This window comes from Coturnix japonica, chromosome 9, assembly GCF_054131305.1.
Source record: "Coturnix japonica strain WE chromosome 9, WE-NBRP24, whole genome shotgun sequence".
In the NCBI taxonomy this organism is placed as follows: Eukaryota; Metazoa; Chordata; class Aves; order Galliformes; family Phasianidae; genus Coturnix; species Coturnix japonica.
The window spans coordinates 21,252,132-21,264,849 of NC_140671.1; the positions used below are offsets into that span (position 1 = coordinate 21,252,132).

Consider the following 12,718-nt stretch of genomic DNA (forward strand, 5'->3'; position numbering starts at 1 on the left):
TTGAAGGTCTATCTGATTTTTGTCTACAAAGCCCCTGCCACCAATTGCTGCTGTGTAGGTCATCAACAGGTACTGAAAGGCTTGATAGCAGGCTTTGAGTACATAAAAGGCTCTTAGAAAGTGGAAGCAAACAATCTGTTCTCTGTGCAGAAATAATGGACTTCAATTGCAATAACAAAGATGCAAGTTCTACAACAAAAAAGCTTTTTAATGGTTGGATGAGTGGATAAGTCATTTGGAGGGGCTTTGAAGCCTTCACTGTGGGTTTCAGGAAAGGTTAGTGAAATATCTGGGGCACAAAGAGCTGAGCATGTCCTGGAGCAATGGAGAAGGGCTGGATGATTTTTGCGGGTATTTTCAGCCATAGGATTTTGTGTTCTGGTGGTGTCAGTACATTCTGTCGTACAACATGGACGGGTTGGTTTGTTGCATTGGTTCAGACTTTTGTACTAGGAGCTCAGCAGTGGTTAAAGCTCACACTTGTGCAAAGTAAACAAGCTCCTGCAATTCGTCTCTACTCTGTTTTAGCTGTGGATTAGCTTGACAGTTCCCTTCCATAAGCTTTATGGTTCCCTTCTGTAAGTCTACTTACACAGACTGAGTTGCTTAACTTGAAGTCTTGCTCCAGGATTTTGAGCATATTATTAGCAAAAATATCACAAATAATTTCACCAACAATTCTCCCCACCTATATGTAGCTTTCCTTTTTTTCACTGGCAGGTTTTACACTGGCAGATAGGGTGGGCATGTAGAAACAACCTCACCTTAATTCTCACGAAGCTCTGATTTCTCTGACTGGCCTTTGTTTTGTGATTCTGCATGCATGCCCTGTAGCTAAAGCCTGGATGTCTTCCCCAACACCTTCAGTCTCCCATCCTTACTTCAGTTACTCCATTGCAAATCTCTCTGCTAGTCCAAGAGAGTTTTTATTTTACCCCTGACCTTTAACTGAGTTAGTTCCATTAAGTGGCTGAAGCCCTAAGTGATCCAAGGTGAAGCATGATCCAAACTGGAATTTAGCTAATTGTAGTAGGGAATCCAAGCCTTAATGAGACGAGTTATTTAAAATATGTGTCCTCCATCTAAAACAGCATTGAACTCTTGCCCTGGTTTATGATAGAAGTGAGAGTTTAACAGCAGAAGTCTGAAGTTATGCTCCATATTTCTCATCACTCAAGAGAATATTTGAATATATTAATTTCTTTGGCTGTGTTAGAGCTCATAATGAGGTAAGCTGATGTTCTTTAAATGCTCGGAGTCTAGCAATGTGGGCAAGTGGACTGCTATTTGCTGTTGAGCTTTAGGCTAAGAAGCCTGATATTAGAGAACCGTGGACTTCCCCTTTCACTTCCCCTCTCCTCTCCTTCTTCCTGGACTGATCCCTCATGGTTTGAGAATGATTTCAGAGCAAGGTAAATGAGGAATAGCCATGTGAAAACCTGTTGTTTTATTGCACTATAAAAGACACTTATTCAAAAGGCAAGTGTGTGTTCCAAGCTTAAGTTTGCAGGAGATCCTAGAAACAACTCAGATGCTCAAACCTGTAGTCTGGCTGAATATTTTATTGTCAGTTCTGGTCAGGAGGAGATGCTTGAGTAAGACAAATAAAAGGTCATGGGTAAGTTGGTCCTTCTTGTGATATACTTCTAGTCTTTCATCAGGGAAAAGCTTAATTAGTCCAAATAATTATAGGAGAAACCACACCAAGAACATGAGAGTGAAATTTCAAATGACGTGAAGGTAAATTTTACCTCGTTCTGCCATTCCCCAAATGTTTGTTTCCTTATGACAAGAAGAACTTTGCAAAAGTAATTTTTTTTTCAGTCTTGTGTGCAACACAAAAAGGGGTAAAATCTAGGAGACCACCTGAAATCTTTTTTCCATCTGGAAGGATTGATTTAAGAGCACCCATGGACCTGGTTATGAACAAGATTTCTTCTTTGCAAAGGCTGTTGCTTAATTGGCAGATAGTGTACCTGGGAGAGGAAGAGGGAAGTAACTTGTTTTGGAAGTCCTGATGCTATTCAAGCATTCAAGGCCAGGCTGGATGGGGCTTTGTGCAATCTGGTGTAGAGGGAAGCATCCCTGCCTACAGCAGGGGGTTTGGAACTGGATGATCTCAAAGGTCCCTTCCAACCTAAACCTTTCTCTGATTCCTTTGATGATTCTATTTCTCAGATGCTGGTGTGAAATCTCCAACCTCTCCCCATTGTCTTTCAGTGGTGCAGATGAAGCTGGTGAAAGGTCTGCAGCCCCTGGAATTCCCTGAGAAGGGAACTGTCACCTTTTCGGTGGAGGTGTCCCATGAGGATGTGGAAGGGACTTGGCAGAAGGACGGCGTGCGGCTGAAGCCTGCACCAAATATCACGATGGGTGTCCAGGGGAAGAAACATTCCTTGACACTTTCTTCTGTGACCCTTGAAGATGCAGGACTCATTTCCTTTAAAGCAGAAGGCATTAATTCATCGGGGAGGCTCACTGTGACAGGTATTGGTTGGTGCAAGGTGTGATTATCTGCTCCTGTCCCAGATGACTTGAACAGCAGAACCAGCTTTCCTTCCAGCTGCAAAGAATGTTATGCACTGGGCCATTGCCACCAGAGTATCCCTCAGATATCAAGAGGATTGTTGTAACATGATTGTCCCTAGCACAAGTAATGATAATGTGCTCAAAACAATAGGTTTTTTTGTTGTTAATGACATGTTCTAGTAAGCATGGAGAGTAGGCACTGCCTTTCATTATTCCTTATGCCAGATGCTCCTAGAGACCTAATTCCCAACTAAATCCACATCCTTCTTTCTCCTTCTCAGAACTGCCTGTGAAAATCAGCAAACCATTGGCAGACATTAGCATCACTCAGAAGGACAAGGTCACATTTGAGTGTGAGCTGTCCAGGCCCAAGGTAGACGTCAAGTGGTTCAAGGTATGGCATGTAATGGTATTTTCCTTTCTGACTTCTCTGGAAATGAATGAGAGCCTTTAATTTCACTTCCAAGGGATGCAAGTCTGAGCTTTTGCTTGATAGCTTTTGCACTGCTCTCTTTTCTTTATGCTCTTTTACTTGCCCAGATCAGCCCTCTTTGATATTATGTCCTGAGTTCATTTATCAAGTTGAAATGGAAGTTTGTTTTGGGTTTCATGTGAACTCCTGAGGTCTTGCTGCACAAAATATTGTTGGTTGGAGCACAGTCTTGAGCTTCAACTCTAACACAGAAATTGTCAGCCAGGATTTTGTAGCCTTGTTGTGAACTTGGTTTTAGGGTGAAATTTCAGTTTTCTTTGCACGTGACAGTGTGAGAATTTGCTCTGGCCCTTTGTGTACCTCCCCGGTGCTCAGCTGTTCCTTCCCTTACTTGGGGATAATGTCATTTATTCAAGGTGATGTCCAAACGAGCTTGTTAACAGTCCTCCGCAGTGCTTTAAGCTGTCATAGGTCAGCCAGAATTTCTGCATGTTCTATAGCCATTCCTACATGTTGAAAACACTGCACTGTGCTTAAGCTTCAACATATGTTCCAGTAAGCACAGTTCCATTAATTCTAGGGGAGTGGGTGAATTAAGCATAGATCTGAAGGCTCCCTTTGCTCAGTGCAGAGATGGAAGGACTCATGGAGATCTGACTTGATATTTTCCCTTGTAGGATGGGAAGGAGCTCCAAAAAGTGGGCATTACTTCCCAGGGAAATAAGAGAAGTCTCATTTTTCACAAGTGTGAATATGAAGATCAGGGAACATGCACGTGCCAAGCAGCTGAAGACAAGACATCAGCTACCCTAAAGGTTCGTGGTATGTTTACCTGAATGAGCAAATAAACTGTGTTTTGCACCACAGGAAAAAATGCTTCCTGGGCAGTTTGAGCATTTCTTCGTTAGTCCTTTTGGATACCTTTCTCTTTCTTCTTTATGCTCAAGACAGATTTTCCCTCCTTGTGTTGCACTGGTTAAACCCCAGTTTGTAGCTCATCACCAGGCTCTGAAGCATCAGACTGGTTACTGAACACACGGGTCTGCTGTGCCCTGGTAAATGCCACCTGCCAAAGGGACTTCTGAAAGGATGCTTTTTTCTGATTACCTACTAGATGCTGTCCTCATGTGGCCACTTGGGTTCAGTGTTAGCATGAACATGAACATGTGTCCTGTCCCATGACTTTGGTGAACTCTCATTTTCTCTCTCAGTCTGCAACCAGGTTGCGTTGCAGTTTCAGTACTGGCTGTTTTATGCAGCCATTCCATTTGTTCTGGTTTAGGTTCTTTTTTTTTTTTTTTTCTTTTCTTTTTTCAGGCATCATTTCTATACAGTAGACAAAGCCAGCTTATTACATTTGATTTACAGTTTTTAGCTTTTGCTGGTAAGCATTTCAGCTCTCGGGCAGTTTTACCGACAGGTTTGAAGAGCTGAAATGGACCAGCCTGGACACGATGGTCTGTTTTTGGTGGTGTAATGAATTTCTGAAGTTAAACTGATAGACCCTGTAAGGTTTTACTCACGTCTGGCAGAGCTATCACTGCAAGGAGTGTTTATGTATTTAGCATTTGGGGAGGCAAATGGTTGGGGATACTCTTTCATTTGCTTGCGTCTCAGAGTGAATCACCAGTATGTGAACCATCCTTCATCTCCTTTGTATTGCTTTTGTGTGTGTCTGTGTGTGGTTTCCCCTGTGAATTTCATCCTTTCCAGTTATATGGAAGTTCTCTTTTGAGCAGTGAAATTAGATGTTCCATCAGCAGTCATAATGGTAAAGCTGAGTTGCCACGTTATCTGTGTCCTTTCTGTCTGGCGTCTCAATAACTGCTGCCCCACCACAATATCTGCCTAATACTTCAGCTCCATGGATGCCTCCTTGTGCAAACTGAGAGCCTGGATTTGGTGTGCATAGATCTGGGCTTACATCTGTGCTGGTAAATGCACTAGTGCATGGGCTAAGCAGTCCTGCCTCCTGTGCTGTGGGCATTGAGATGGGGCTCCTACAAGCTGCCCATTGCAAGATATTTAGAAACTAATTTCTGCGGAGGTTTCCATCCTCTTTTCAGACTAACTAAAATTTGGTTAGTGGGATCAAAACAGAAGGGGCAGGGAGGGAGAGCTGACCAAGGACTACTGATGGAACAACTATGAATCCTTGGTTCCTCAGGATTCCCTGCATCAGCAGTTGGCAACAGGAGTAAGGGGGCTCAGGAGGACACTGTAGAGTAGTGTGAAAAATGAGCGAAGGGAGTTACTAATTGATGCCTCTTGGAAAGCAGTCCAAGAGTAGTCCTCTTCATAAACTCTCCCCTTGTGTGTGGTTTTATCTTTATGAGGTGTTCATAACGAGTGATGTGTAGATCTCCCTTATCTCATAATGTCTTTGCCTGCCTGCAGTGAATATGCAGGATACAGGATCATATACGGGCTTCTTTGAATTACTGCTCATGTCAGGAGATAAAATCTGCCTATTCTTTGAACTAACACTGGCGAGGGTTAGTTATTCTGGCTACCAAGAGAATGACACAGCAGACTAAACTTTTTCTTTTCCTTCTTTGTCAAATGCCTTTTCATCCAACGACGTGTCCCATAGAAATTCAGAGCAGTGTTGGCTGAGGGAAGTGGAAATATTTATCTCCTGCGTGTATCTGCCACCCTATTTAGACATGTCCCTCCTGGCAGAGCACAGAGATTGGAGGAGTTGTATTAGGCACAGGAAAAGAGCACAGGGATGTTTTTTTTTAATATATAAAATGTTAGGGTATATATATGATGTTAAGTGTGATGAAGAAAAGGGAGACATTTGAGTTAGCACACTACTCAAGAGTTCAGTCCCCAGCTTTGCCACTTCACTGCTGTACAGTGCTGAGAAAATTACTCCTTACCTCTGAAATTTAGCCATCCAAGTGGTAAAATAGGGATAACAGGTCTTCTTTTAATTAGCTCTTTATTTGCTGTGCGTTAGATCAAGTGCTTAACAAAGCGTCACCATCTAAGTAATCATTCATAGAAGAACTATCACTACTGAGTTAGCCTCTCTCACAGAAACTGTGCTGATCATTATATATATATATAACATATATATATATAAAATATATTGATCAATATATATATAGATAATATACATATGTATATATATACATATGTGTATATATAATGTGTATATATACGTATGTATATATATAATGTGTGTATATACATACATACATACATACATACACACATATATTTGTTTGTTTGTTTTCCTCTTTTTAGAGCTGCCTGAGAGAACTGTGAAGCCTCTGCAAGATAAGATTGCACTTGAAAAGCATCGGGGATTCCTGGAGTGCCAGGTGTCTCGTGCCAATGCTAAAGTGAAGTGGTACAAAAAGGATCTTGAAATTCATCCCAGTGACAAATATGAAATTTTGAGCGATGGCGTGTATCAGAAACTCATCATCAACGATGCGAATTATGAAGATGAGGATACATACACTTGTGATGTTTTTGATGATAAAAGCAGTGCTCATTTCTTTGTTGAAGGTAAAAATAGTAATAATAATAAAATAAAATAAAGGCAGTGGAATGCAGATAGATTTATACAAAAGCCATTCTCGCTTACTTTGAAAACAAAATGCAAATTAAATGTATATTTAAATTCAGAGGGTTTTTTGTTTTCCCAAAGTCCACCGATATTTTTCTTGTTACAATTATAAGGGCAAGAACATCCTGGAAAATGAATTTATCCTAAGTAGAGCCATTACATTTGAGCTACAGGGACCTTTACTAGGAGAAAACTTGTTGTTCAGAGCTAAGTTGCTGTATTTAACCAAAGTAATTATCAATGTCCGTGTTTCATTGAACCTCTATTCCACTTCGTAATGCGAGGAGTTTGATATTGGGATGGGAAGGTCATGGTTTGATTTGGATGTTGGACTGGGAATCAGAAGATCTGGGCTCTCTTCAGGTTGTCAGTCTTATTGTCTGACTTCATAACAACATTCCTTTGTTTCTACTATTTTTTTAATGATGTTTTAAGGCATTTTGAGCTGATAGGTGTAGTGTTCATGTGCAGTAATGCTGACGTGAGTAAGTAGGGTGATAATGTAAGGGTTTTTTACATTCCTTCTAAATCTCTACTTTCTCTTGTTCCATCCTTCTTAAAGAGCAATCCATTAATCTAGTAAAGGAGCTGTGTGATGAGGATGTGACTGAGCCTGAAGAAGCCAAATTTGAATGCGAGATATCCATTCCTTCTGTGAAACTTCCCAAGTGGTATCTACGTGGGGAAGTCTTACAGGCTGGCATAACCTTTATTATGCAGCAAGAAGGCACCATCCACCGGCTGACCATACTGAAAACCACCACTGATATGACAGGCACCATTCAGTTCTCAATTGGCAAATCCAAATCCACAGCCAATCTGCTCGTCAGAGGTAACATATCCTGGCTTGGTTTACATCATGAAGATGAAGAATTAATTAACATACAGTCTTCCTTCACTGGGGTCGTTGAAATATTGTGTGTGTGTCTGGAGGTTCTGCTCCATTTCCAGTTCAAAGTCGTTGGACACTAAATGAGACAGCTGCATCTCAGTAAAATATGTGTTTGAATAGTTGTGATGTGCTTACTATTCAGATCTAAAGAGCTGTGGTTTTGTCCTTGGCTATTCCAAAGAAGTCAAATCAGGTGAAATTAATTGTATTTCTGAAGTAGACAAGTTTAAGTTTGGTAGCACCTAAATTTGATGCAGTTTGTCATTGATTTTATCTGAAAGAAATTTGCAGGCTTTTTATCTCCTGTTTTCCCGTTGCAGCGTAAGAGTCTCCATTCACATCCTAAAGTACTTGTTATATTTTCAACTCACTCTTATTTGAATAAAAGCCTTAACTGGGAGCAGTTTAATAAGCACAGAACAAGAGCTGGACCTTGCATTTGGTAGATAATATACAGTATTACTTTATAGAAATGTAGTCAATGGCATTCCCTATAGGCAATCGTTTGTTTTATCTTTAGAGTGATGCTGGTGTGTACAAGTGCAAGGCGGGAATTGCAGATACTGAGGCCACGCTGACAGCTGAAGGTATGAGCAGGGAGGGTGGCCTCTTCCATGTCCTGTTTCACCTCAGATTTCTCTTCTCTTGGTTGATTTCTGCCGTTCTCTCCTGCTAACTTTATAAATGTATAAACTTCACTGAGAAGATTACACAAAGATCATCTAGTCTAACCATTCTACCACATCCCAGTATGCGTTAGTAGTGTCACATACATAGTGACAGCGCTGCTTCTAGCCTCAAAATACGAAGAGATGTACTCTCCTGATGTAGCAGACTTTGTTTATATTACTGATAATACCTACAGCAGTGCTGATGTTAGAGAAATGCAGATCACGATTCTGAAAGAACTGAACTTTGATTTGGGACGGCCTCTTCCACTTCACTTCTTAAGAAGAGCATCAAAAGCTGGGGAGGCGGATGCTGAGCAACATACACTAGCAAAATACCTCATGGAACTGACGCTGATAGACTAGTGGTAACAGTTCACCTTGTTTCCCCACAGCCCGCAATGTAGAAGTAACGAAGCACCTGCAGGATGTGGAAATTGAAGAAGAGAGCTCTGCTGTCTTCTCCTGCGAGCTGTCCCATAATGACGAGGACGTGGAATGGTTCCTGAATGGCAACCACCTTTACACCAACAATTACAATGAAATCAAGAACGCTGGCAATTGCTGCACACTGACAATGAAGCAGGTTAAGCCTGAGGATGCTGGCACAGTGACAGTGAAGTCAGACAAGGTGTCAGAAAGCGCGCGCCTGAAGGTGAGAGGTGGGTCTGATCACAGCCCTCCTGGATGCAAGAGATGCTAAGGAGCTCCAGTTCATTCTGTTGTGCAGCAGTCCTGCTTCTAAAGCTCACCTCTCTGGGGTGACAAGTCATCAGGGGCTTTCTTCCAGTGGAAGGTTCCATTGCAGCAGATATCAACGAAGGAGGATGGTTTTGGTGTCCTGCCAAAGCATTCCATTGCTTTTTATCATCGTTTTACTTAACACAAGGAGAGTTACAAGAGCAATTTCTTTTACTGCTTCAGTAACATGCAGTGTCAATGCTGTTGCCCCAAGGATTTATGACTGCAGGGAGAGATCATTCAGTGTGTGTTTTGCCTCTGGAATGACTAATGACCAGGCTGTGAACAACCTGATCTAGCTGTGAATGTCCCTGTTTATTGCAGGGGAGCTGGGCTAGATGGCCTTTAAGGGTCTCTTCCAATTCTAAGGATACTGTGATTCTAATCTGCTCTCCCCAGCAATTAAGCTCTTTTATTCTAAGCGCTCAGAGTTTGAAGGATTTCCTCTTTCTCCTTTCCTTTGCATTTGGTGGATGTTTTTTCCCCAGTATAAACATTTGATGTGTGAAATAGAAGATAGATAAAAGGAGTCAATAAAAGAGGAAAATCAAAAGTGTTCAGCAGCTTATCCTCTTAATCCTGTGGCCTGCTGTATGAGCTCTGCTCCATGTGAGGGCAATGCCAGCTCTCCAGCTTTAGAAGAGCTGCATCCCAATAACTTCATATGATATCAGTCCCACCCACAGCAATGCAGGCTGTCCCTCCTGTTCCCTGTATTCTCCTACTGATTAGTTCAGAATTCCTTAAAGCGCATTCTGTCAAGAGACATGAAACCGCTTTAGGTTCTATATTGGTGTCGTCAGTAATGGTAAAGATTTATTGATACCTCTTTAAAAATCTGAACACAACTGGAAATGTCTCAACTTCTGTATCACGTTGTTCTGTTTTGCCTGTTTAATTGCAGAGAAGCCTGCTGTCTTCATGAAGTCCTTGGATGATGTTTTTGGTGAGGAGCGGGGTGTGATTAAATTGGAATGTGAAGTCTCTAAAGAGAAGGTCAAACCAGTGAGGAAAAAGGACGGTGATGTGCTCACTTCTGGCAACAAGTATGAGCTGGTACAGTCTGGGAAGACCCTATGACTCCTTCTCCATGACCTCGAGAAGCCAGATGCAGGTTTCTATACCTGTGATATTGGCACTGATGTTGCCAAGTCAAAGGTCAGCGTTCAGGGTAAGTACTGTGGAAAGTAAAGGAGTGCTAAAAGCACATTCAGTGTGGTCACTATGTCTTACACCTATTCCCCCACGAGCCTTAATAGTTTCTACAATAGAAGTGTATTACTGCAATGTAGCGCAGTGATGTCTGGAAAATTCCCATTGCTTTTGATGTAAATGTATCTCCTTTTGCCATGAAAATCACCAAACATGTCAAGAATGTCCTGGAAATGTTTCCTTTCTAAACATCCCTAAAATGGAGAAATGGTTTGAACACCAGTAGGGGTAGGATGGTAACAAAAGAGCTAATAGAAACAGTTAATTTCTTGTCATAGGCAAAACCCTTTTTCTCACCCAGCTTCCTAGAGTTGTCCTCTCTGTTAGGTTTTTCCCTCTGTAGCTCATTGAATCTTCATTCTGCTCCATGGACTGAGCTGCTCTCCTTGTAGTTCTTCCAGAGCAAAGCCAAGAGATTCACGTCTCTTTTTTTTATAGCTTTCTGGTAATTCTGAGTGGAGAATGTCTTAGAGAATACATCAGTGAGGAACGCAGCCATGTTCTGCAAATCCTGAGTTAAAACACCAGTCCTGCTACTCACGTCAGTCACAAATGCCTTTTCTCCATATAAACCTCATACTAACCTATCTCTTATCTTCCAGAGCTGAATATTGGCATTAGCAAACGGCTGAAAAACACTGAAATCCAGGAGGGAGAAGATTGTACTTTTGAATGCATTCTGTCCCATGAAAGCATTGATGAGTTCAACTGGACACTGAATGGAAGCAGAGTGGAAAGTGGTGGGCGATTTAAAGCTTCTAACTTGGGTTGGAAATATACTCTCCTTATCAAAAGTGTGACTCCTACTGACGCTGGGGAAGTCATTTTTACTGCCCGTGGTCTAACCTCCAAAGCCTCTCAGTCTGTGAAAGGTAATGAGATGGGAGAGATTCTGGGGTCTGATTCCTTCAACTGTCTTCTGATAAGATTGTCGTGAGAGCTAACTCATAATATGGTTAAAGTGAATAGCAACCTTCTACTTGAACCTTGAAGCACTGAGAATTTCTCTTAAAAATAAGTAAAAGGAGGAACCATTTGACACAAATGTGAGAACTACCCAAAGCACTGGGGTAGTGTTGGAAATGGGCATCTCACTCCAGCTTGTTCCATTACCAGTAAATCAGGAATGATCTGTTGAGGGAACTGTGGGAGCAAATATCCTCTAAGTATAAGCTGAAGGGATGGCCTTCACATCATCTAGCTGTACAACAAATTCCTATCTAGAACATGTGCATCTGAGAGCATCATCTGAGGCTCCCAGTGTGATGAGTGGAGAGAAGAAAGAGGCAGTTTTCAGTCATGGTTCATCATCCTCAATTTGGTAGATTTAAGAGAGAATAAATGGTGCCTTGAATTCTATTGTCTGTACTTTGCAGATTACTGCTGGCTTTATGATGGCCTCTGTTGCAAATGCCTCTCTAACTTATCTCCAGCATGTAGATGCGTGTATTCTGAGAAAGGCATCCTACCGTGTGTGTGTTACTTAAAAAGCATGTTTTCTTCCAGAAAAAGCTACTGAGGTTACAAAACAGCTGGAGGATACGACAGCAGCAGCAGGGCAGGACATCAGCCTAAGCTGTGAGCTGTCGAAACAGATGTGAACATCAGTTGGTACAAGGATGGCAAAGCAATCAGAAAAAGCCAGAAGTACGACTTGCAGCAGGAGGGAACTGGGGCCATTCTGATCATCCATGATTCTACTGCCAAGGACAGCAGGGAGTACACCTGTGAGACAGAGGACTCTGAAACAAAAGCCAGGGTTACTGCAAGGTGAGTTGAAAAGCACACTGGGGATGGCATGTAGAGAAGTCGAGGTAAATATCTGCAGCCTGTGGGTGATGTTTTTCTCTTCTGTTTCCTTGAGCAGGATCAATTCTTAGTTTTCAGAAAATATGATGGATTAAAATCTTTTCCTTAAAATAATCTGGAAACTGAATGATTCTCCAGTGTGACGTGGATCTGGGCAGCCTGGTCTGGTGGTTGGTGACCCCTTGGCAGGGGCTTTAAAACTAGATGATCTTTGAGGTCCTTTTCAACCCAGGCCATTCTATGATTCTGTGATCATTCTATGATTCTATGATCTTGGGTGTTAGTGAGCCAAGAAAATATGGCAATCTGAATTAGTCTATATTGAATATGTGTAATCTAAACTATATGCAGTTGATCAGATGAGATCCTACCAGCGCATGTATAATGGTATTAAACTTTCCAGATATCTTCTGGAATGATCAAGCCTATGTAAATGGGTGGACTCTGTGGACTTCTTAGATTCTTTGCATCTCTATGTGATGTTCTAGAAGTGAGGGCAAAGGAGATTCAGGACACCTCTGTATGCTTGAGTCTTGTTCGGGTAACAAATCCCTTTGTCCCACACCCTCATCCCCCTCTTTTCCTTCCAGAAAAACCTAATTACTTTATCAAGGAACTTTCAGATCTGAAAACTGAAGAAAGTGGAACTACAATTTTTTCATTTCAGTGCGAGAAATGCTCATACACCGTCATATGGAGGAAAGGCATTGCTGAGCTCAGGCCTGGCAGGAAATACGAGATGGCACAGAAAGGACGAGACCTGCAGCTGAGCATAAGAAATCTGGAGAAAAGTGACAGTGACGTGTACACCTGTGACATTGGTGATGCCCAGTCCAGAGCCAAGATGGTTG

At 41.9% G+C, this 12,718-nt stretch overlaps 1 protein-coding gene and 1 long non-coding RNA gene across 3 annotated transcripts; both read left to right on the top strand.

The window, feature by feature from the left end:
* The first annotated feature begins 2,228 nt into the window (after positions 1-2,228).
* Positions 2,229-8,471, top strand: LOC146759812 (obscurin-like). The gene is made up of 6 exons (XM_085509886.1): positions 2,229-2,487; positions 2,811-2,941; positions 3,667-3,784; positions 6,218-6,484; positions 7,108-7,464; positions 8,188-8,471. Exons 1-6 carry the CDS (start codon positions 2,229-2,231, stop codon positions 8,469-8,471), a joined length of 1,416 nt encoding a protein of 471 aa, XP_085366012.1.
* Positions 8,472-9,729: 1,258 nt separating this feature from the next.
* Positions 9,730-12,718, top strand: LOC146759813 (uncharacterized). 2 transcript variants are annotated; one of them, XR_014932061.1, is made up of 4 exons: positions 9,730-10,017; positions 10,661-10,930; positions 11,565-11,828; positions 12,458-12,718. It is a non-coding gene; the product is annotated as an uncharacterized LOC146759813 (long non-coding RNA). The 2 variants fall into 2 exon arrangements; XR_014932060.1 differs by having other exon boundaries at positions 12,535-12,718.

Coding starts and splice junctions, on each gene's coding strand:
- LOC146759812 (XM_085509886.1), top strand. CDS start 2,229: ATGAAGCTGGTGAAAGGTCTGCAGCCCCTGGAATTCCCTGAGAAGGGA. Junction 2,488..2,810: donor GGGGAGGCTCACTGTGACAG/GTATTGGTTGGT, acceptor TCTCCTTCTCAG/AACTGCCTGTGAAAATCAGC. Junction 3,785..6,217: donor AGCTACCCTAAAGGTTCGTG/GTATGTTTACCT, acceptor TCCTCTTTTTAG/AGCTGCCTGAGAGAACTGTG.